This window comes from Antedon bifida, chromosome 5 (genome assembly GCF_963402885.1).
Source record: "Antedon bifida chromosome 5, ecAntBifi1.1, whole genome shotgun sequence".
NCBI classification, from domain to species: Eukaryota; Metazoa; Echinodermata; class Crinoidea; order Comatulida; family Antedonidae; genus Antedon; species Antedon bifida.
Window position 1 is genome coordinate 22,127,100 of NC_136230.1, and position 22,458 is coordinate 22,149,557.

General features: G+C 33.5%; 2 protein-coding genes and 3 non-coding genes across 5 annotated transcripts; all 5 read left to right on the forward strand.

Annotated features, from left to right (window-relative positions):
* The first annotated feature begins 5,152 nt into the window (after positions 1–5,152).
* LOC144843012 (lysosome-associated membrane glycoprotein 2-like) lies at positions 5,153–11,987 on the forward strand. Its single transcript, XM_078699653.1, has 5 exons — positions 5,153–5,201; positions 7,359–7,504; positions 8,473–8,701; positions 10,051–10,218; positions 11,578–11,987. Exons 1-5 carry the CDS (start codon positions 5,153–5,155, stop codon positions 11,748–11,750), a joined length of 765 nt encoding a protein of 254 aa, XP_078555779.1. The 3' UTR covers positions 11,751–11,987.
* Trnai-uau (transfer RNA isoleucine (anticodon UAU)) lies at positions 10,368–10,475 on the forward strand. Its single transcript has 2 exons — positions 10,368–10,405; positions 10,440–10,475. It is a non-coding gene; the product is annotated as a tRNA-Ile (tRNA).
* On the forward strand, positions 10,795–10,902 carry Trnai-uau (transfer RNA isoleucine (anticodon UAU)). Its single transcript has 2 exons — positions 10,795–10,832; positions 10,867–10,902. It is a non-coding gene; the product is annotated as a tRNA-Ile (tRNA).
* On the forward strand, positions 11,242–11,349 carry Trnai-uau (transfer RNA isoleucine (anticodon UAU)). The gene is made up of 2 exons: positions 11,242–11,279; positions 11,314–11,349. It is a non-coding gene; the product is annotated as a tRNA-Ile (tRNA).
* A 1,699-nt stretch (positions 11,988–13,686) lies between the features above and the next one.
* LOC144842055 (uncharacterized) lies at positions 13,687–18,937 on the forward strand. Its single transcript, XM_078698407.1, has 5 exons — positions 13,687–13,811; positions 16,181–16,320; positions 16,740–16,971; positions 17,508–17,681; positions 17,965–18,937. Exons 1-5 carry the CDS (start codon positions 13,781–13,783, stop codon positions 18,066–18,068), a joined length of 681 nt encoding a protein of 226 aa, XP_078554533.1. The 5' UTR covers positions 13,687–13,780; the 3' UTR covers positions 18,069–18,937.
* Positions 18,938–22,458: the final 3,521 nt, after the last annotated feature.

Consider the following 22,458-nt stretch of genomic DNA (forward strand, 5'->3'; position numbering starts at 1 on the left):
GTTGAGTAATGTGTCAGATGTTTTGGCATACTCTGACATTGTGAATACGAATACGAGTAATTCTCTCGTGGGACTCGAACCCACGACCTCCATATTGTATTCTCATTGTACTTAGTATAAAGTACACATTACGTCAGAGTAGGGCAAACATTCTGAACAGTTACTTAATGAAAAAATGTTTATTTTTCGATCACTCTTCACTATATGATGCTGTGATATTTTGCTTATCTAACTAACTTACATCTACTTTTATAACTACCTAGGCGTATTCCTTGACAATATTATATATCATGATCTTTTAAAGACTAAATAACCTATAGTTACATTACGTTTTTGTAGGTCACATGATTCTAACCTTAAGTTAGGCCTGATGTTATTCTTATCAATAATTTTGAAAAAAATAGTAAATTACATAAGATCTTCAAGATTATTTTACATTAACATTGGTATTATTAATAATATTGAACATTGTGAACAACTTAAAGAAAATTACCAAGAAGTGTTAATCTTCTTGTACGATTATATTGTAGTGCAATAAGACCTCTACAATTATTATTCTAGTTATAATTAATTTATACTTTTATTTAACTAGATTTATAAAAAATGAAAGTAGTGCATAATACTAATAAAATGATACTAAAATACACATTTTATCAGTAAATGTTAGAGGGTTGATAAAAAACAAAAAGAAATTTGTATTTCTAAATGGGTAGGTAAAAGACAACATAGCAGATATCATCCTTAATCACATTTGACGAATGATAAAATCCTACAACTGCTTTGGATCTCCACATAGTAGAAGAGTATCGACATATAATAATATTAAAACACAGCGTAACAAAACAATATAATAAAGATATTAATTGTAGGTTTTTGATCTAAAAATTAAAGTAGAAGACAACTGTTTTATTCTTGTAAATACTTACGCCACTAATTACGTAAGAGATAGATGTTACTATTTTTAAGACATTGCAGAAAACAATGATTGACTTCAAAGAAAGCAATAATGATAAAATAATATCAGATGCGATATGAATTGTGTTTTTGACCAAAAATGTAGTGGCTTTAAAGTAGATAAATCTGTTTATAGAATAACATTAAATTGTTATGAAAAAGCTTAATCTTAATGCTATATGTTGCTACCCGACCTGTTGCCACCACATTTGTATCTTTTCCTACTGCAAGATCAACAGGTTTTTATTTCTTTTTCAGAAACAGAAAGAATGTCAGTAAATGAATTGCTTTTCTATGGTTTAGACCCAAATTTTTAAGGTTTTGAAGTTCACTTCAGCAAATCCCCTTCTTCTCACACTAATTTACAAATACAAATTAGATACTCTACATCCAAGTAACTAATAAAAAAAAATTAATAAAATGAACAATAAGTGGGAATAATTATGACAAAACATTTTACCAATTGTACAGAGTACAACTTATCGTAAAGTTATGTCAAAAGCAGGGATAATAACAGCTTATAACAATTGAAAAATGTTAATAAGAAAAATGTGTTTGTTAATGGAAAAATAAGTTAAAGAGAATATGTAAAAACAGAGGAATAATACCTTATAAGAAATATGTGAGGAGAAAACATATAACAGCAAACAATGATGTTACTGTAGCAGAAAATATGTATTATCAAAATGAAACGTTTTAGAGAAAATGTTTAGAGGAAATATATATGTAAAGAGATGAGGAATTTTTTTTATCGAAATAAAAGTGGAATTAAATTCTGAGTTGAAGACTTACTGTTATGTTTAAGTTAGGTATAAATCATTTCTTGTATAAATATGCCTGGTTTCTAATACTTTAAAAAACGTAATAGGCCTATTACTAAGCCCAGACGTTAAATAATAATAATACATAATTATTATGGTAATAACACATAACATATGTATTGCGTCAAAATGAGACCTAAAGTAATGTTATTCTTTCCGCTTTTTGGTAGTCTTTCAAAGAGCCGTTGATTATAGAATTTGATACACAAAATCAAACGTATTTTGAGCAACGCCCTGATCAGCATAAATAATTCTGAGTCTATACTGTATACGATAAAGGGAATTTCCAAATATCTTACGATGGCCAATGGCTAAACAGCAAGTTCATACACTCCAATCTCGCAAAAACAATGGCACTATCGATTCATTTATACAGTATGGGTAACAATAACGTTTGTTACAACATGGATATAAACCTATGTTTGCTAGAAATTGGAATTTTGCTGCTTACTCTCACATTTTCCCATCATCTTTACTGCTCCCAAGTATCAACTAATTCAGTCCATCACTGTGCGGTTTTGAGTTTCCTTATTTTCTCTCTCCCCAAACTCCACGCCCTCCGCTCCCTCCACCTCAACACATTTGTCTTTCTTTCCCTTAATTTAACAGTTTCATAATGTTTTTTTAATGTTTACAGTTTAGGCATATTCATGTCCAAATCGTAATTTTGCCTTGTTATAATTGTTATGTCAGTAGAATCCTTTAATTTAAATTCTTCATAAAAATGCTATAGAAAATGCATCTGCAGGGATCCGATCATCCGTGATGGAGGCAACCTATCGTACTAGTAATTCTATAATGACATTTGCTGGTACATTGATTATATTGTTTTTAACCATAAAACTACATAAATTGTGTAAATATCAAGTTTGTGTATTGCTAAAGTAAAATATAATAGTCTGCCTCAATTTAAAATAGAATTACACTTAGACAGTATACTTTTTATTAAGCCCTATGCTCAAAACTCGTAAAATGTCGAAGAATAAAAGAACCATCGTTGGATCATTTACATTTCATAATATCTTATAATAAATTAACAGCAGAAGCAAAGCTCGATTCATATAACCAGCCAATCGTGACAACAACAATTACTTTCTATTCATAGGTACCATCGATTATGCCTAACATCTCAACATTGCGAACATAAACAATTAAAATTTATGAGTTGAAGCCCTATACTGTTGTTTACGCTAGGTAGACAAATCGACAAAAAAACTTTCCGTATAAATAGGCCTGGTTACTAATATTTAAACAAAAACAATTTAATAGTCCTACTACTAGGCCTGACGTTGTTTTAAATAACTAATTAAAAATAAATATTATATTGATAAAACATAATGTATAGGCCGACGAAACTTGACTAGGCTACAGTATGTAGAAGTAGTTTTATTCTTATCACTTTTTAGTACGTCAAAGAGCCTTCGCATATGATAAATTTGATACAGAAATCAAACGTCTGAGAGTGACCGATTATGGATGAGTCGAGTACGCCCTGACAAAATAAATAATTCCGAATCTATACAAAGCAGAACATAAGATCTTAAATTAGCCAATAGCAGCCTAGTAACAATGGCAGTATAAATTCATTTATGTTCATATACAAAAAAATAACGTCTGTTACGGTGCATTATGAACATAAACGTATCATTGAGATGCCTTCGATGGTTTGGCAGACATCGGAATTTCTTTCTTTCTAACTCTTTCAGCATCTACTGCTTGGAAGTGTCACTTAATTCAGTACTGTTTACAGTGTTCCGATTATATCGCCCTAATCCAACTTAATTTAGACTTGTAATGTATTATCAAATGTAAAGACATTTTTAAATTATAAAGTATTTTGTTGATGATTCTGCATGTGCTTGATATCCAGTATTTAATAAATATTATATTCATAATATAATATATCCTTTCGTTGCTTATTATTTGTAATTATAAGGTGGTAATTGACGGCTAAACACACAATTGTTGAATTCAGTCTTTGAGCGAGTCAAATGGCTGAGCGGTTAAGGCAGGGGCGCCGTTTACCGTACCTAAAGAGCCAACAACATCGGCAAGGGTTCGAGGCCGACTCGCTCCTAGTTCTGGTGGTGGAACAAGTCTTCTCGGATAAGGACTATAAACCGTAGGTCCAGTGTACACAGTTATAACCTGTGTGCACTTTAAAGAACCCAGTTCATTATTCGAAAAGAGTAGGGGGTTACCCCGGTGAACTGGTTCACAAAATAGCCCCTGTATCAGGGGATTACCACCTATCTGATAGGACAGTGATTAATTCACTATTGGTAATCCTTGGCCACATTGCCTAAAGACATAAAAAAAAAAAAAAAAAAAAAAAAATATTAGTATAGCCTAATTTAATAGGATATGCAAAACGTGGAAGAGGATGGATTTGAGTTATATTCTTTCGCATTATTTTTATAAACAAATATCTCATCAGAATTAATCCTTTAGGCCTATACCTTTGTATCCCTTTTTAACATTCTGTAATTCTTCAACGCATTGATACATGTTTACGAAATATTTTGTGTTTACGGGTTTTTCACTGTGAATTTTGATTGGTTGTTGGATGCGTTGCTTGTTTGACAGGTTTGATAGGTTGTTCTACGAACACTGCAAAGTTAACGTTAAAGCTTATCATGTTGATAAAGCCGACTACTATTTCAACTGGCTTGTCAGTTCAAACAGCTCTCTTCTATTCGTACTTAGTACTATAGAACTGAACTTCAATAAACATTTGTGCCATTTTGTTGAAAAGTAATCCTTGTGTTTTCCTGAACAGTTTTTGAATCGTTTACTCCCGTTCTTCCCAAGTCGACTTTGCCGTCAATTATTATGCATTTCGTGAGCTTTATATTACTCAAATTAAAATTAAATAAATATAAGAATATATCAAGTAATTCTTGCATAGATAACTGGTATTTCGTGATAAATGCCTTGCTGTTAAAACAATGTATTGTATACAGTAGGCCTACAATTTACTTCATAAACAACATTGATATACACAATGTCACCGAATCCACTCGACACCTTATTTTCAAAATCACGATTTAGTCAACCATTCGAATGGCTTTCAATATCTGAATACATCAACACTCGATCTTTCCTACTAAAATGAATTTAGTAGGTTTAAAATTAGAGAAAATGATAAAATGGTTGTGGGCCTATTGACCATATAATGCCTTAGTATGCCTAATTAATAGAAATGACATATAGAATTAACCGTGACGTTCTGTCTATTTTCGTCTTTCCTCTTCCGAGAAACTAAATTAACAAATGACTAATTATTGTGTACATCCTTAGGCAGTATGGTTAGGGATAGCCTAGTTTGCTTCAAAACGATTTCTTCCTGTGTGTTAAACTGCTGGCAGACGTTTACAATGTTGGGATCTACCGAAGGAATCATGCTACTGCTTTTCTTACTTCTTGGTAAGCTCATTCAATTGTTTGAATCTTAATTTCCAATATCAACTTAAGCAAGAAAAAAATTGTTGATATAATACATAGATTATTTGTCTTTATGTTTATATATTATTTTAAACAAATTGAATAGGGTATAATCTTTATCTAACAATACTATACATAAATTAATACTTGAATTGAAAATAATCCATATCTCTCAGTACAATATTATAATTATAAGGTTAATTATATAAGGTACTAATTGAACACAAACGTAAACCTTGAGTCACGTAGAGCCTTGCGTTATTCACGGTATCATACGCGCAACAAACATCGTTATTTTTATTGTGGTAACTAGTCATCCAATCACAATTCTTTTCTACACTCTTTCATGCCTACATGTATCCTTTTAGGACCCAAGTAATTCCTGTTTCGTAAGGCAAAGTTAGGCTCATTATTTCTAAATAATATAATCCTTAAATTTATCAGAATTAATAAAGTCTGGATTACATAGTGTTATCGTATAATGCACGTTTTATTTATGGACTATATGGCATTTAACTGGAAAGAATATCATGTCATACTGGTTTTGCGTATTCAATGGTTTTGGCTGCCCACTGATAAAACATAATAATTATAAAAATAAATATATAACAATGAAAACAATAAATATGAATTGAGAGATCTTTTCAAATGGCGGAAATGGCAACCTTCCTACTGTGTTCACTCACTAAATCACATCAATTTATAATAATACTTTGTAATAATAAAAATTGTAAAATAAATGTTGGCTTACTTAAACTATAATAGGCCAAATGGTTAAATTAGATGTCTTGATAATTATAATTGGCCGACGTCATCATACCGGACGGATTTCTTTATTAACGTAAATTAGTCAAAGGATACAACATGTCTGATATCTGTATTGTTGATACCACCTGACATTTCAACACAGTACTTTGGTGAGGAAGCTTTTAATTAAAAAAAACCACGTTTTATTATGCACTTGGCTTAAAGCCAGATCCGAACTCGTTCGTCCTATCTTTCACTACTACTACAATTATGTCGTGGTTTGGTTTAATAAGGTATAGATAACTCAATGACATTTTCTTATAGGCCTACTCTATATTACTAAACCTTAAAAGATACGGTATATTTAGGTTTATTTTTAGTGGCGTGCAACGCGACTCTACAGCTCACTATGTCGGTCGGTTGGTTGGTAAACACTAACTTGAGCACGCGACTACAGCCATGTATATGGCCCTGTTATTTTTCATAATCGACCCAAATTCCGTGATTTGTAATATTGGAATTATTTTTAAAGTTAGGGCGAATGCAATGTCAGTAACATGAATTATAACAATGTAGGCCTACAGGTATTATCTTTATATTGCAAAATCACATTTAATAAAAACTTGTTATAAATAATGTGTAATATGACGTTAAAATATTGGAATATTCAATTTCCTTTTTAAACTATGTAATATTTGTATACAAAAATCATCGTTTTAATGGTGATATAAATGTTTGATGTTGTAACATCTTTCAAGTGTGGTTTCCACTAGAGACGAAACACATACTAACTTACTTTGTGCAAGTACATATTTGCGTTGCGTCTCTAGTGGGAATCAATCATTATTCATTATGCCTACTTACAAATGTGAAATAGGTGAGCTATGAATAAGGCAATAATGTGTACGGTATTTGACTACGATGAATCACTGAAGGCTATATCCGATTCATAAGTGTAAACAAAATGTATGGTGGTCTATCCTGATATACTTTATATATATTCTATCCACAAGCAATACGTACATTCTTCTTATGTCAAAGTATTCTATATACTTAATTACATAATTAATTACCATTTTGTAGTCAAGCTAAATTCAGCACCATGATAATAACACAGGTGTAATCAAATGACGTAATGATCAGTAAGAACAAAAAAACTATGTTATCGTCGTTTGTTATTGTTCTAGTATAATCTGGCCTTAGCTTCCTATGTAGCCAAACAAAAAGGAGAACTTTAAAGCTTGCTGTGAGAAACTACTTTGGTTCAATTGTTCGTGTGACAACTTTTCATATTTCATTTATATATTGTTATACTTCATTTATTGTGCTTGAGCAATGTTTTAAAAAACCAAAAACATTATTGCTAAAAGATGTTATGTTTAATTCTTGCAGTAACTTTAGAAAACACTATATTAGCTAAAGCTACCAATACTATTCCTGGTGTTGTACCTATTCAAAGAGAATGGAATTTTCAGCAGTGTATTAAAATCACTTTCGGGGCTAGATTAACCATTCCATATACGAACATGGATGAAACTGTGAGTATAATTGCCTTACATTACAACTTTCAGTTATCAGTAGCAATGTCTATAATTTGTAATGCTCTTAATTAATTATAGCAAAAACATGCAAAGGTTAATTAAATCAGGCTTTGAATAAGTTATTTTGTAGTTCAAAGTTAATCACTTCCATAGAAAAAAACTGAAACAAATATTGTTTTCACTTCTAAAATGACAAATTAAATGGTTAAATTAAATCAAAACCCATTGGCTGGCAGCTAATTTGTCTATTTTTTGCTTTAAATTATTATATATTGTTTTTTTTCAGGTAAATACATTTTTTTCGAACAAATTTTGGTCAAAGTCGATAATTACTGTTACATAAAAATGGAATAGTAAACCAAAAATTGTTTAAGAGTAATTCTTTTCATGGGGACAATACATCTTTCTCAAAATCCGAGTTTGTCAGTTTGAATGAGTTTGTGGTGAATATCTGCACTAGTTACTAAAACTGTCATGTTGTATTTATCTAAGATCACATTGTACAACGACTGTTATTTGATTCGATGGGAAAACTAGACAAGAAGAATCAAGGACAGACTTATGCAAACTAGTTTTTTTTGCCTAAATATTTTTTTTTGTAGGAACAACATTGAAATCTGTATTTTAGGTCAAATGTTGTACTTCCGGTCATTTTTTCGTAAAATGTTTCATTAGAGTAAATATAAATATATACATTTTGAATAGATCAGTGAAAAAATCAACTCTCTCGGACTAGTAGTTTTTAAGATATGGTAACCCTGTAATTTCACCCTAATTTGCATATTTAAGCTAATTTGCATACCTTCGGGATGAGTGTCAGAGGTGTGATGCTCAAAAAATAATCACTTTATCATATTTAACCATTTAAAAAAAAAATCTCTGTTTGCAATTTGTTTCACTCAAAATGCTAGATTGACTAGCCTATAGGAACAACATTGAAATCTGTATTTTATTTTCAATTTTAGGAAGAGCATCTTACAATCGACGTGCCATACCAGGCCGTGGCTGAAGGTTCACAATGCAACCGAAATGATTCGAACTTCATGCTGAAGTTTTTCCCAGATCCAAATAATTTTGTCCAACACTGGGAATTCTCAATCGCCTTTGCAAAAGATGATTTGCAATATAGGATTAAAAACTCAACAGTACAGTACGTTGTTGACGATAACTTTCCAATAACTGCACTACATGGAGGTTGGTTTTTAACATTATTAACTGCTTTATTATTTTAGTACAGTATTTTAGTAACCCTGTAAGTTTTCACCATCATTTATCTTCTTCACCATCACCGCCTTAATCATCTTTATCATCACCATCATTCATCATATTCAGCATCCCCAGTATTCATCCTTATTATCAGCATCTTTCATCTTTTTCACCATCACTTATTATTTTCAGTATCAACATCATTCATCATCTTCAGCATCACCATCATGTTCATCTTCAGCATTACCATCAATCATTATCTTCTGTATCACCATCATTTTTCATCTTCAGCATCACCATCATGTTATTATCATCATCATCATTATTTATTATCTTAAGCATCACACTAATTTTAAATCTTCAGCATCACCATCATTCATTAATTTCAGCATAACCAGTATTCATTATCTTCAGCATCACCGTCATGTTGTAATCTTCAGCAGCATCATCATTATTTATCATATTAAGCATCACAATAATTTATCATCTTCATCATCACCATCATTTATTAATGTCAGCATCACCATCATTCATTAGCTTCAGTATCACCGTCATTCATTCATTCATCATCTTCAGCATTAACATCAATCGTTTTCTTCTATTTCACCATTGTATTGTTTACGTAGTCATCATTTATCATCTTCATTATCTGCAGCAGCACCATCATGTTGTTATCTTCAGCAGCATCATCATTATTTATCATCCTAGGCATCACAATAATTTATCATTTTCAGCATCACCATCATTCATTAATGTCAGCATCACCATCATTCATTATCTTCAGCATAACCGTCAATCATCTTCTTCAGCATAACGAGTATTCATCATCTTCAACATCACCAGCATTCATCATCTTCAGAATCACCATCATTAATTCATTCATCATCTTCAGCATTAACATCAATCGTTATCTTCTGTATCACCATTGTAGTGTTTACCTAGTCATCATTTATCATCTTCATTATCATCATCATATTATTATCTTCAGCATCACCATCATTTATCATCTTCAGATTGACCACCATTCGTTATTTTCACCATCAACATCATTCGTTATTTTCAGCATCACAAGCATTCATCTTCTTTAGCATCACAAGCATTCATCTTCTTCAGTATCACTATCATTCAACATCTTCAGCATTACCATCATTCATTATATATATTTTCAGCATCACCAGCATTCATCGTCTTCATCATCACCAGCATTCATATTTTCAGCTTCACCATCATTCATTTTCTTCAGCATCACATCAACATCCTTTATATCATTATTTATTATTATCAGTTTACCCACTCATAACAAATTTACTGATCATTATTTGTTTTGTTTACACCAGGGCAATGGTACAAGCATACTAAAAGTACCTTTGGTACAGCAGCTAAAGTTGGAAGTTATTTTTCTTGTGATTCGGTGGAGTACCAGATGGATGGCCTTAAAGTCTCTTTATATTATGCCAAAATACAACCATTTGCTCATGATGTACCAGATAATGGATATGGAACAAGTAATTGTATTCATTTATTACTTTATTATATTATGTGTTTCGTAGACCCTACTTAAAACCCGTACTTTGTTAAGTTTCTTAATTATTTTCATGAAATATATCATTGGATTAAGAGTGAACCTTGTCTACTTGTAAGCGTACCTATGTGTTCCCCAGTGGCTCAGTCGGTTAGCGCGCCGTACTTATAAACAGTACATGGCTTCGCCCTTACTGGTTAGGTAATGCGGAGGTCGAGAGTTCGATCCTCTCCTGGGGAATATTTTTTTTTAATTTTCGAGAATAATAATATAATTATAATAAAAATACGAGAAAACCATTATGTGAATGGCAGTCGTAGAAGAGACCACCCTCATAAACAAATAATTATTAATCATATCTGCTGGTCAATTTATATATATATATTCACATATATCATGTGTTCCGTTGACCCTACTTAAAAACCGTACTTTGTTAACTTTCTTAATATTTTTCATGAAATAAATCATTGTATATAAAGAGTGATTCTAGATCAATGCACAGGCCTGAGCACTTAGTCGTAAACGACGATCTTGTCTACTTGTAGGCTTGCCTATGTGTTCCCCAGTGGCTCAGTCGGTTAGCGCGCCGTACTTATAAACAGTACATGGCTTCGCCCTTACTGGTTAGGTAATGCGGAGGTCGAGAGTTCGATCCTCTCCTGGGGAATATTTTTTTTTTATTTTCGGTGCAAATAAGCAATTGTGTTGTAAAATCAGACCTACAAAATACGAGAAAACCATTATGTGAATGGCAGTCGTAGAAGAGACCACCCTCATAAACAAATAATTATTAATCATATCTGCTGGTCAATTTATATATATATATATATATTCACATATATCATGTGTTCCGTTGACCCTACTTAAAAACCGTACTTTGTTAACTTTCTTAATATTTTTCATGAAATAAATCATTATATATAAAGAGTGATTCTAGATCAATGCACAGGCCTGAGCACTTAGTCGTAAACGACGATCTTGTCTACTTGTAGGCTTGCCTATGTGTTCCCCAGTGGCTCAGTCGGTTAGCGCGCCGTACTTATAAACAGTACCTGGCTTCGACCTTACTGGTTAGGTAATGCGGAGGTCGAGAGTTCGATCCTCTCCTGGGGAATATTTTTTTAAATTTTCGGTGTAAATAAGCAATTGTATTGTAAAATCAGACCCACAAAATACGAGAAAACCATTATGTGAATGGCAGTCGAAGAAGAGACGACCCTCATAAACAAATAATTATTTTCATATTGATTTAATCAATACTTTAAACATTTCTGCAATATAGTTTAATAACTTAATTTAGTATATTTAATATTTACGACTATAACATTTGTTTATGTTTTAGGAGGGCCATGCTTGAAATACACTAAAGAGAATTTACCGTCCGATTCAGGTTCATCCACAGTAGCTGTTGTTGTGTCCATCTTACTAGTAACTCTGGCCGTTGGCATTGTTGTTGCCGTTTTATATAATCGAAAGAAAAAAAGCCACGGTGTTATACGCTACCAACGAAACTAGAAAGAAGTATTGTTTATTAATCTTCTATTTCCGCGGTGATGTTTCCGATTCTTGGATACATAATTCGATATCATTATACCACGAATTCTTTATCATGCAGTGCGTGTAACATTCGTGTATGTCGAAAACAAGCTACTGTTTTGTATGACATCAACAATTGTACTCGATAACTTCACTCATCATTGCTATTAAGAGGTTTGATTGATCGATATTTACTATTCGTCTGATCTGACCGTAGCGGTTCAAAATCATTGTACGATCAAAGATTTTACCATTAACACTTTCGTGTGTTACGTGTAATAGGCCTATTGGTATTGGACAAAACGATGTAATGTTTTGTTAACAACTTAATACTGTATCATGTACCTGTAGGCCTAGGCCTATGCTACAGGTATGTTAATACTGCATCTAATGTATTGTGACTAGGGAAAACGTACAGTGAGCGCGCCTACATTATTTATGAATATGTTGGGTGACAAGAAAATACATTACTACTGTGGTAGACTTGACATCAGTAAAATCATTAGGTATAATAACACAAACCATTATGAAATTGTTACCTTAGAATGTTCGTTGGTTCTCCTTGTATGAATCAAAATGAAACACCTTTAAGCTTATTTGAAATAACGTTTGATTGAGATCGTTTTATTCGTCGGGAATACGTAATTGTGATATTGTCTATAAAAGTGACGAGATTGACTCATTAGAACATGACAGTGCGCATTTTAATATTTACATTTGTGCTTTAATGAAAGCAAAGGTGGCCACTGTTTTAGAAAGGTTAACTTAATTAATGCATTTTATTGCCTAGGTTTATTTTTTATATTTAATTAATGGTGGTTACAGAATATAAATTGTTAATCTGAATGAATGTATGTACAATAAAGTTGTTAGGTGTAAGAAAACCGGCTTCCGTATATATGTCAAGGTTATGGTCGGTAACCTTTAATATTTAAAATTAATAAATTAATGTTTCCGTATCTAATATTCTGTTTAGTGGGAGTAACCACTTTCCTGTTTTATTATACATATTATGTTGATTATTTAAATGTGACTGTTTATGTGATTGATACTTGTAGATATGATATTTTTGTAAGAAAACGACAGTTCTCTCAAAAACTTGGATATTATCACGAAGTTCTCGTCCAATATTAAATAAGATCCGTTTTTACAAGAAATTGAAGATTTAAATTGAGGGATCAAAGAGTACTGTTGTTTTCTTACACATAGTAAATTTTATTTACCACTTTGATGAGAAAACCTATAAATAAAGTGAGTTCATATGCCTACATGAGTCGAGATTCACCTCGCACCACTGTCGAATTTCTACTCCCTCTTCTTGATCTAGGAGAAATAAAAACAACGTTCTGTCAAGATGAAAAGGTCCCCTTTATCATTCATTCATTTCATTGATTGATTGGCAGACATATGTAAGTTTATTGTGACATTTTATTTACAGTATATGTATTTTCACGCCATAAACAAAATGCTAATCAGTCGATGAATGGAACGTCCATTAGTTATAGTCCCACTATCAATTAAGTTTTAATTGGTTTCATTTATTTTTATTTCACCTTATTTATGGAGGGCCCTCTTGATGAGTTATGATGATTGTCTGTGTGCGACAGTGGCTGTGAATACAAGTACACCGTAGTACTCGTTTCGAAAGATGGACTAGGTTCTTTAAAGTGCACATGAGCCAGATGTGTAACACTGGACATACGGTTCATAGTCCCTATCCGAGAACACTCGTTCTACTTGCCGATGTTCTTATTGCCATCAATATTATTTTCCATGTGATGAAAGGGCATACAGACGACCACACAGCTGAAAACATAGGAACTTATGCCAAGACATGACAAATTAACCTGGACAAACAGATTGACGAGATAAACGCTTTCCTGCTTTAAACATTAGTCACTAACGGCGTTTCATAGTTGAGTTGGCCTTGGATCGTATCGTAGCGCAATAACATTTTATATTCGACTTAAGGTTTTCATTCTTCTTATCCGGTTCATTCAACGAACAATATGAACGTTAACAAGATAATTGTATGTATTGGTAAGTAAATTATAGTAATAATTATACGATGTAACGCTATCGTCTATGGTTATGACCTCAATGCTTAAATCCTCGAATACTAGGCCTAAACTGCTAGTCGCATGAGGCGGACAGTTAGGCCTACTATCAGTACTTACTACAGTGTACTACTTACTACTTGCAACAACATTCTACTTTCCATGACCCAAACAGGATATTACCATTAGAGAATAATACTAAAGTTTAACTGTTTTGTGTTCGTCTAGTTGTCAACTATCATTATTTGACAATCATTATTTTAAGGATTGGAATCGGGTATGCTTTGCCTAAACCCTACCCATTGATTGGTCTGACATAGCCTATAATTATACGTCAATTTAGGTCAGTTTTCATTCATTACAAGCTATTACTTACGAACGAATTATTATCTTGCTGGTCGTTTCAAATACTATGCGTCATAAACTAAGCCTATAAGTACAAGGTTGTGGTCAAACGAACGCTATAGGCATATTTGAAACTACAAAGCGAGATTAGATAGGAATGAAAATATGCCATATGATGCTAGGCCTATTGTTATAAAAACGGTCAATGTTAAAATGAAATAACAAATCGAACATCGACTTCGTATAGAATGATTCACAATAAATTTTATAAAAATGCATATTAATTTATGTTAACATAATGCCTATGGTGGTGATACTTTATTAACATTGTCCTTGCTGAAACGGAAAGCCTTAAACTAGAAACGCAGAAAAGGGCTTGTTTTAATTCGATTACGGTACCCCATCATATATAATATTCACATGGAACTTAAATAACTTTAATCCAGATAGTATTCGTTCTTTTTTTTACGTTCTTTAAAAAAAATCGTAGAAATTGCGGAACTGTAATTGGTGTTATGAAGTTGTCCATATTTATTATTTCCGAAACTTATATTGACTTAAATTAATGATTATGTTATTGTAGGAACAGTATTAATAATTTTTTGAGACGATAACAAAACAATCACATTTCAGATGTTAAAATAATTATGGAATTAATGAACACACCGCTATGATCTGGTATATTATAATAATACATTATTTGGTGGATATTAATTATTACAGGTCTACTGCTTTCAACAATAGTTCAATCAACCTAGTCAGAGTATAATTTTATTTGAAGTGTAAATTAATGATTATGTTATTGTAGGAACAGTATTAATAATTTTTTGAGACGATAACAAAACAATCACATTTCAGATGTTAAAATAATTATGGAATTAATGAACACACCGCTATGATCTGGTATATTATAATAATACATTATTTGGTGGATATTAATTATTACAAGTCTACTGCTTTCAACAATAGTTCAATCAACCTAGTCAGAGTATAATTTTATTTGAAGTGCTTAAATACAATTACAGTAACATTAGTAAATAATAACAGCCCTATTTTAATTAAGTATGAACCCAGGGACAAAACAAAAAAATAAAAGAATATATCTCATTATTTTTATCTTACATATTTTGTAATAAATAATACACAATAATAAAAATAATAATAATAATCCCTTAATTTAATAAGTTAGCCTGTACTTATTTAGCCACTTTATTACTAGGATATTGGTCATCATCTACATGTATGGTACTCTATATCCTATGTCCAAGTCGAGACAAGGAAGTTAATTATAAACATACTAAACTTGCAGTATACCAAAAGTACACTTGACAATCCATTTAACAGAGGAAACAAATACCGCAGTCACATTTTCCCACAAGTAGGCAGGCTATTTAATGTCACGATAGACGGTCGATGAACGATGATACGTTCTTGTACATTATTATACCAGGCTATCTAGTTCCTTTTCTTTCCTGCTTTTTTTTTATTTGGGGAAGGCTGGGGAATCCTTTGAGTTTATATAATGCGATAACGGATTAGATATACAGATTCCAGTGTTTCACGCGTGTTCATTTGTGTATTTCATCTACCGCAAAAACGGTGTTTATTCGTTGAGATGGATACGGTGCACCGGTAGCGATATTTCTTTTCGTACATAAGTTGGGGACCCCTCATGAAACGTCACAAAATAAACATGAATATTCATTAGTCATATCCACAAGGTGTGACGTTTATAAGAATTAGGCTAACTACTACTACTACTTTATAGTGAGAGAGAGATTATTTAGATGGTTAGGTTTAGTTATATTTAGGAAGTAGTTCAGCTATCTTTCACATGGGGTCCCCAACTTATGTACGAAAAAAAAAATCGCGTACCGGTATCCCCACTCACAATTCCAATGAGCAAATAGAACACCGGACATTCAGTCCTTTGCTTTTTTTTTATAATTTGCCTCAATTCAAACAGGATGACCCTATTTTGTTATTGTTTAACCTTAAATACTGTAGGTTTCCTGTTAGCTTTGGTATACGATGTTAACGGAGCTAACCCTACAGTTGATGACTGGTCGTTGAATACAGAGACGTGCAGATTCCGTATGAAGTTTGGGGCTCGCTTCACCATACCTTACACAAATAATACTGGAGCGGTAAGTCCTATTTCATGCAGTGTTTAGAGACGGTTGATTTACAGTCAATTTATTGGTTCAGCGCATACATTTCTGTACAACAGGCTATATAATCTAGGTCTACTGCCTCCCGTTATTTAAAATGAGAATCAGAACAACAAGCTCATTCACATTACATTGGTTGTTTTTTGTCTACATCACAAGAAAACGTTATATTTATTGACACCGTATCCTAATGACAACCGTACAACAGTACCAATAATGATACGACAATCAATATATGGATTATGAAACTTAGTATCATCAATACTAGAACATTTATTTAGATGGTAATAGAAAACAGACCCTTTGCATAATGTTGTAAGAACGAGCTACAATTAAGGCTACATGCGTTTCATTTCATAAACAGATATTTAACACAAACTGTTTTTGATCACCAGGCAGTAACCACCGAACAAGATTTGCCGAATGGGAGAAGCGCTGAAGGTGTGTGTACAGACACTCGTGTTGAATTCAATCTGAAATATTTTATCAACTCTTTAGATGCAGACAAGTACTACTGGGCCTATGCACTGGAGTTTGAGAAAATAAACAGTGATGAATACTTTTTGAAAAAAGTTACAGTGCGATACGTCATTGACAGTCGGTTTACAAATCCTGCTGTAACTGAAGGTAATATTTATTTATACACGGAAACCTTGTTTTTAAAGAAGTAGTATTATAACCGGTTATATCGAGCGGTTAAGGTGATGCAATAGTCTTATTGGGTAATGATCATCTGGAATGAGTGCACTATCAACTAACACAGTGCATTTCCGGAGAGGATTACCCCGGTGTCCTTCTCAGCCCATTTCGTTTATGGTAGGCGCCGTACTATGGCTTCCGTGGGTCTGTGGAGGACCTAATCCCAATTTGCTTAATAGATAAATAAGGTTTACGAAAATTCATGTATTCGTATACAAAATGGTTATGATGTTGTATGATAGGTATGCTGCTAATATGCGGGTTGTCACTCCTAACGAACCTGACAGAACACTTGATCCTTGCTGCGTGTACAGTGTATGTATGCTAGTCCGTCGATCTCCTTCCGTCGTCAACCTCATCTCAATCGAATCCTTCCATCTACTCTCTTAAATGCTTGTCTGTACGTTTGCCTTTGTTCTTCCATCATTTATGACAATTCTCTTCAATTCTATTTTAATATGTAGGAACTGTTGTAACTGAGACGACACAAGATGTCCAGCCCAAGGCTAAGCTTGGAACACACTTGGCTGCCGATGAGGTTATGTTTTATGTTGGAACATCTCGAATAGGTGTACTCATGACGGATGTGCAACTACAGCCGTTTGAAAGTTCTGTAGAAGGTGGTGGATATGGGCCAGGTAAGACGTTTATGAAAGCCATTGTATATTATACCGCGAGGTAGCTTTTGCGTCTGGGAGATAATAATGGTCAAATGTTTTACCCCGTGGACATCCTATTTAGTAGTCAAACGAGTTGGATTCAGTAATGCATTTCATCTTTAGTTGAGGGCGCTGGTTGACTCTGGCTTTAGTAATGCACCCTGGTGATAGACGCTGACCAAAAATAAAATACGGTACTGATGTGTATACTATACTTTTATGTGTTTGGTTGTATTTAAATAATATGTGTTTTTCGTTTCAGCAACGGAATTCGAATATGACCCGAATTCCTCTAATATGGTCTCATCATCTGGTTTGTTTTTACTGACAAGCCTTTTACTGAGTATACTGACGTTACCGTACTAGTTACGTAACGCATGCGCGTTTAGTTGTTATACATGTGGTTATAATGAGAAACATACAAATATTAAACGTACAGAGGTTAATTGTAAGAATAGCAAGATAGCTTACCTAAACCATAGATAACTAAAACATAGCCTTTAAATAATTAGCTACAAAAAGAAAATGAACTCTCTTCCTCACCAAAACAAACAACAGCGTAGAACAAAGAACCAAGCCGTAGCCGATCATTAGACAACTGCACAAATGAACCTCCGAAACGTAATTTTTAGTATTAATTTATAATTATATAGCCAGTTTTCATTTTGTTATTATTGTATAGTTTAAAATGTATTTGTAGCGTTATAATGTCTGATAATAAATGTAACTGACCTAAAAAACATCACAGTAAAGCAGTACTATAATGCATTGATGTCGCGGTATTCCATGTAAATTTAGAACAAAAATATAGCCTAGTTGATAAAAAAAAAACATACCAACAATATAATTACTGAGGCTGTTAACACGCACAAAGTTTGGAGATTGATATTTCATTACTGAAATAATGTATTATTAAAAATGCTATGCATCTTGCTAATACATTGTGGGTTATTTATACGAAGTACCAGCAAATTGTATGGGAATATCTGAAGAATTAAACTACGTTGATGGTCGGATTCAAAGAAATAATGACGATATACCATAAACATGGAGGTGTTTTACCTCCATGCCATAAACGCGTTAATAGTACGTATACTTAGACATACAGAATCATTAATATTCGTAGACTAGATTTTCATTTGTTTAAATAACAAATTACATTACAATTTGTAATACTTATTTTACACTAAAAAGAAATCGTTTTTATTGAGCAAATTAAATTGATAATAATTATAGTATGGTATGCAGCTTTCTTTTTGTCAAACATGCATACATATAGATAAGATTATACTGTATAGCATCTATTAATATACAAATATTATACCCCTTTTACACCGCCGAGCTTATAACAAACCCGTGTCGTGTCCGGATAAATGTCCTTTTCACACCCGATTCATAACACGGGAATGACACGGGTTGCGTGTATTTACACTGAAAAATTCCAACCCGTGTAAATGTTCTAGATCAATCGAAATATCACCCTCTCACGCATGAAGAGACACCATAGTAACGGTCTGCTCATTATACCTCCCACAATTTTGTTTTATGGCAATACACACAAAAATTAAGTCTACTCGGGAAGAATAATATCTTGAAATAAAAATGAATAACAAATAACCATAAGTTTAATTTATTGAATAAGCGAATAAAAAAAATCAATCTTATCCTAATTTTATGTAAATTAAATACTATAGTGATCGAGGATAGTAAACAAACGGGTAAAGATACGCTGAACGTTTTACACCGCAAACACGGGTTCATCCCGGGTGCGTCCCGGGTTGACTTGACGCTGAATACATTCCGCATCACTTACCCGGGTGATTCAGCGACCCGGGTAACTTTTTACGTCGTTTACACCGGCCTACATTTCCGCATTTTTGCGTCCCGGGTATGACTCGGGTTATACAATTCCGGATCAACTCCGCATTTTTACTGGCGGTGTAAAAGGGGTATTATATGTTTACGAGTCCAAAAAATGCATCAAAACATTCTCTATTTTGTTTTATGACACACCTACTGTCCATTATGTCAACCGAGCAGTATTTGAATAAAAACAATAATAGAGAGGTTTCGCAATCTTACGAATACGATAACGAAAACGGATACGTAACGCACGCGTATTCGTTTTCGTAAGCCATAAATAAATCTGTTTCGCATGGCAACGAAATATTGAGGCGCGTCCAAAATATGACTGCAGTAAATTTGAGCGAAGCGCAGGTACGTGTTGCTTGGTGCTTGGCTGCCTAGGCCTAGCGTAAACATCAAAGCGAGTGAGGACTTTAAAAACTGCTATTTATCAAAATTGACTTGGCATTTTAGTAAATTACTTTAGTAAATTACTTTCAATAAATCTATAATTATATTATAATCATGAATCATTCCTGATTCAAATGCAAAATGTGCAAAATAGATCAAAAACTATACTCGTTTTGTAGTTACGAATATGACTGGTGATATTCGTCAACACGAATACGCCTTACGAATATGAAATGGGGATCAGCTCAAAAGTTTCACAAATGTATGACGTATCCGTTTTCGTTATCGTATTCGTAAGGTTGCGAAACCTCCCTATTAACTAAATAACCGAATTTTTGGATAATCTAAAAGAAGAAGGTAGGATCATACAGAAAGATACAGGATCTTTAGCTAGGTCTGTTTGAGAAAAGGACAGTGACATTGACAATCGGGAATAGGATAAGACAGAGAACACATAACAAATCTGACAATCAAGACAGTAAACCAATTCCAACACGCTTGGTAACAAGAATTATTTACACACACGCGCTAGTTAACTACCAAATCAAACAACTGCGTATTGCGCGCATGGAATATTGACGCAGTGCTGTTGTTTAGGAACGAATGCTAAACAAAACGCTTTATAGTAGAGCAGTTAATGACATGAGCTGTGCATTTTATTACCAAAGCATGAAACTTGGCACAAAGTTTCTATAATGTATATAGATTCAAAATATCGGGGGGTGCCAAGTGTCCAACGTCCGGTATGGCGGCCATCTTGATTTCAAAATGGCCACCATAAAAACAAAAAATGTTCATATCTTGGCAACTATACACATTAGAGACTTAATTCTGGTCTCAAATTGTTCACAAACTATATATTTCTATTTGCTCTAATGAAAATTTTCGTCCAAAAATGACCGGAAATGACGTTTCTTTCAGTTTGACCTTTGACCTCGTATTTGTATATCTCTGTAACTACTGGTCATTTTCAATCGATTTTGGTGTCATTTTGTTCAGAATAAATACATTTATATTTGTAGTAATGAAACATTTTCACATAAAATGACCGGAATTACAATTTATGACCTTTGACATTTAATTATTGATTTTTAATTATGTGAATATACTGTATGTGGTTTTTGGTGGTCTTAAATGCACCTAATTTTGAACTTTGACCTGATAGGCGTAATTATATTAAATAATTAATGAACTTAAATTGTATATAGTACATAAAATTGGTAAACATTGTGCTTGGTGGTACCATTAGTTCAATGATGGTGGCACCTTCTGATTCGCTAAAAGTTTTAATAGTTTGACAGAGGAAATAACATACATGTTATGGAATACCGTAAAACCTCGAAAAGGTGATAGTATGAGCTTCTTTTCGAGATAGACTGTATTTGAATATCAAATGAATAGTATGATGATCATGTTTATATCAATATATTATTAATGACCTTACAAAGAACCCTTTATATTTCAACAATCAAGCCTCAGTTATTCTACAATTTATTGTTTTCCAAGTGGTAGGCCTATTTTGATTGCATCGTCTTTTTGTAGGCCTATGCTTCCTCGGTAATATGGTCCTACCCCTCCTTCTTTGTCTGTAGATGGTCTTATACCCCATTCTTTGTCTGTGGATGGTCTTATACCCCCCTTCTTTGTCTGTGGATAGTCTTATACCCGCTTCTTTGTCTGTGGATGGTCTTATACCCGATTCTTTGTCTGTGGATGGTCTTTTACCCGCCTTCTTTGTCTGTGGATGGGGTTATACCCGCTTCTTTGTCTGTGGATGGTCTTACACCCCTTTCTTTGTATGTAGATGGTCTTACACCCCTTCTTTGTCTGTGGATGGTCCTACACTCCCTTCTTTGTATGTGGATGGTCCTACACCCCCTTCTTTGTCTGTGGATAGTCCTACACCCCCTTCTTTGTCTGTGGATGGTCTTATACCCACTTCTTTGTCTGTGGATGGTCTTGAACCCCTTTCTTTGTCTGTGGACGGTCTTATACCCCCTTTTTTGTCTGTTGATGGTATTAAACCCCTTTCTTTGTCTGTTGATGGTATTACACCCCTTTCTTTGTGTGTGGATGGTCTTACACCCCTTCTTTGTCTGTGGATGGTCTTACACCTCCTTCTTTCTCTGTGGATGGTCTTATACCCCCTTCTTTGTCTGTGGATGGTCTTATACCCCCTTCTTTGTCTGTAGATGGTCTTATAATCCCTTCTTTGTGTGTGGATGGTCTTACACCCCCTTCTTTGTCTGTGGGTGGTCTTACATCCCCTTCTTTGTCTGTGGATTGTCTTACATCCCCTTCTTTGTCTGTGGATTGTCCGACACCCCCTTCTTTGTCTGTGAATGGTCCTACATCACCTTCTTTGTCTGTGGATGGTCTTATACCCCCTTCTTTGTCTGTAAGTGGTCCTATACCCTTTCTTTGTCAGTGGGTGGTCTTACACCCCCTTCTTTGTCTGTGGACGGTCCTACACCCCCTTCTTTGTCTGTGGACGGTCTTA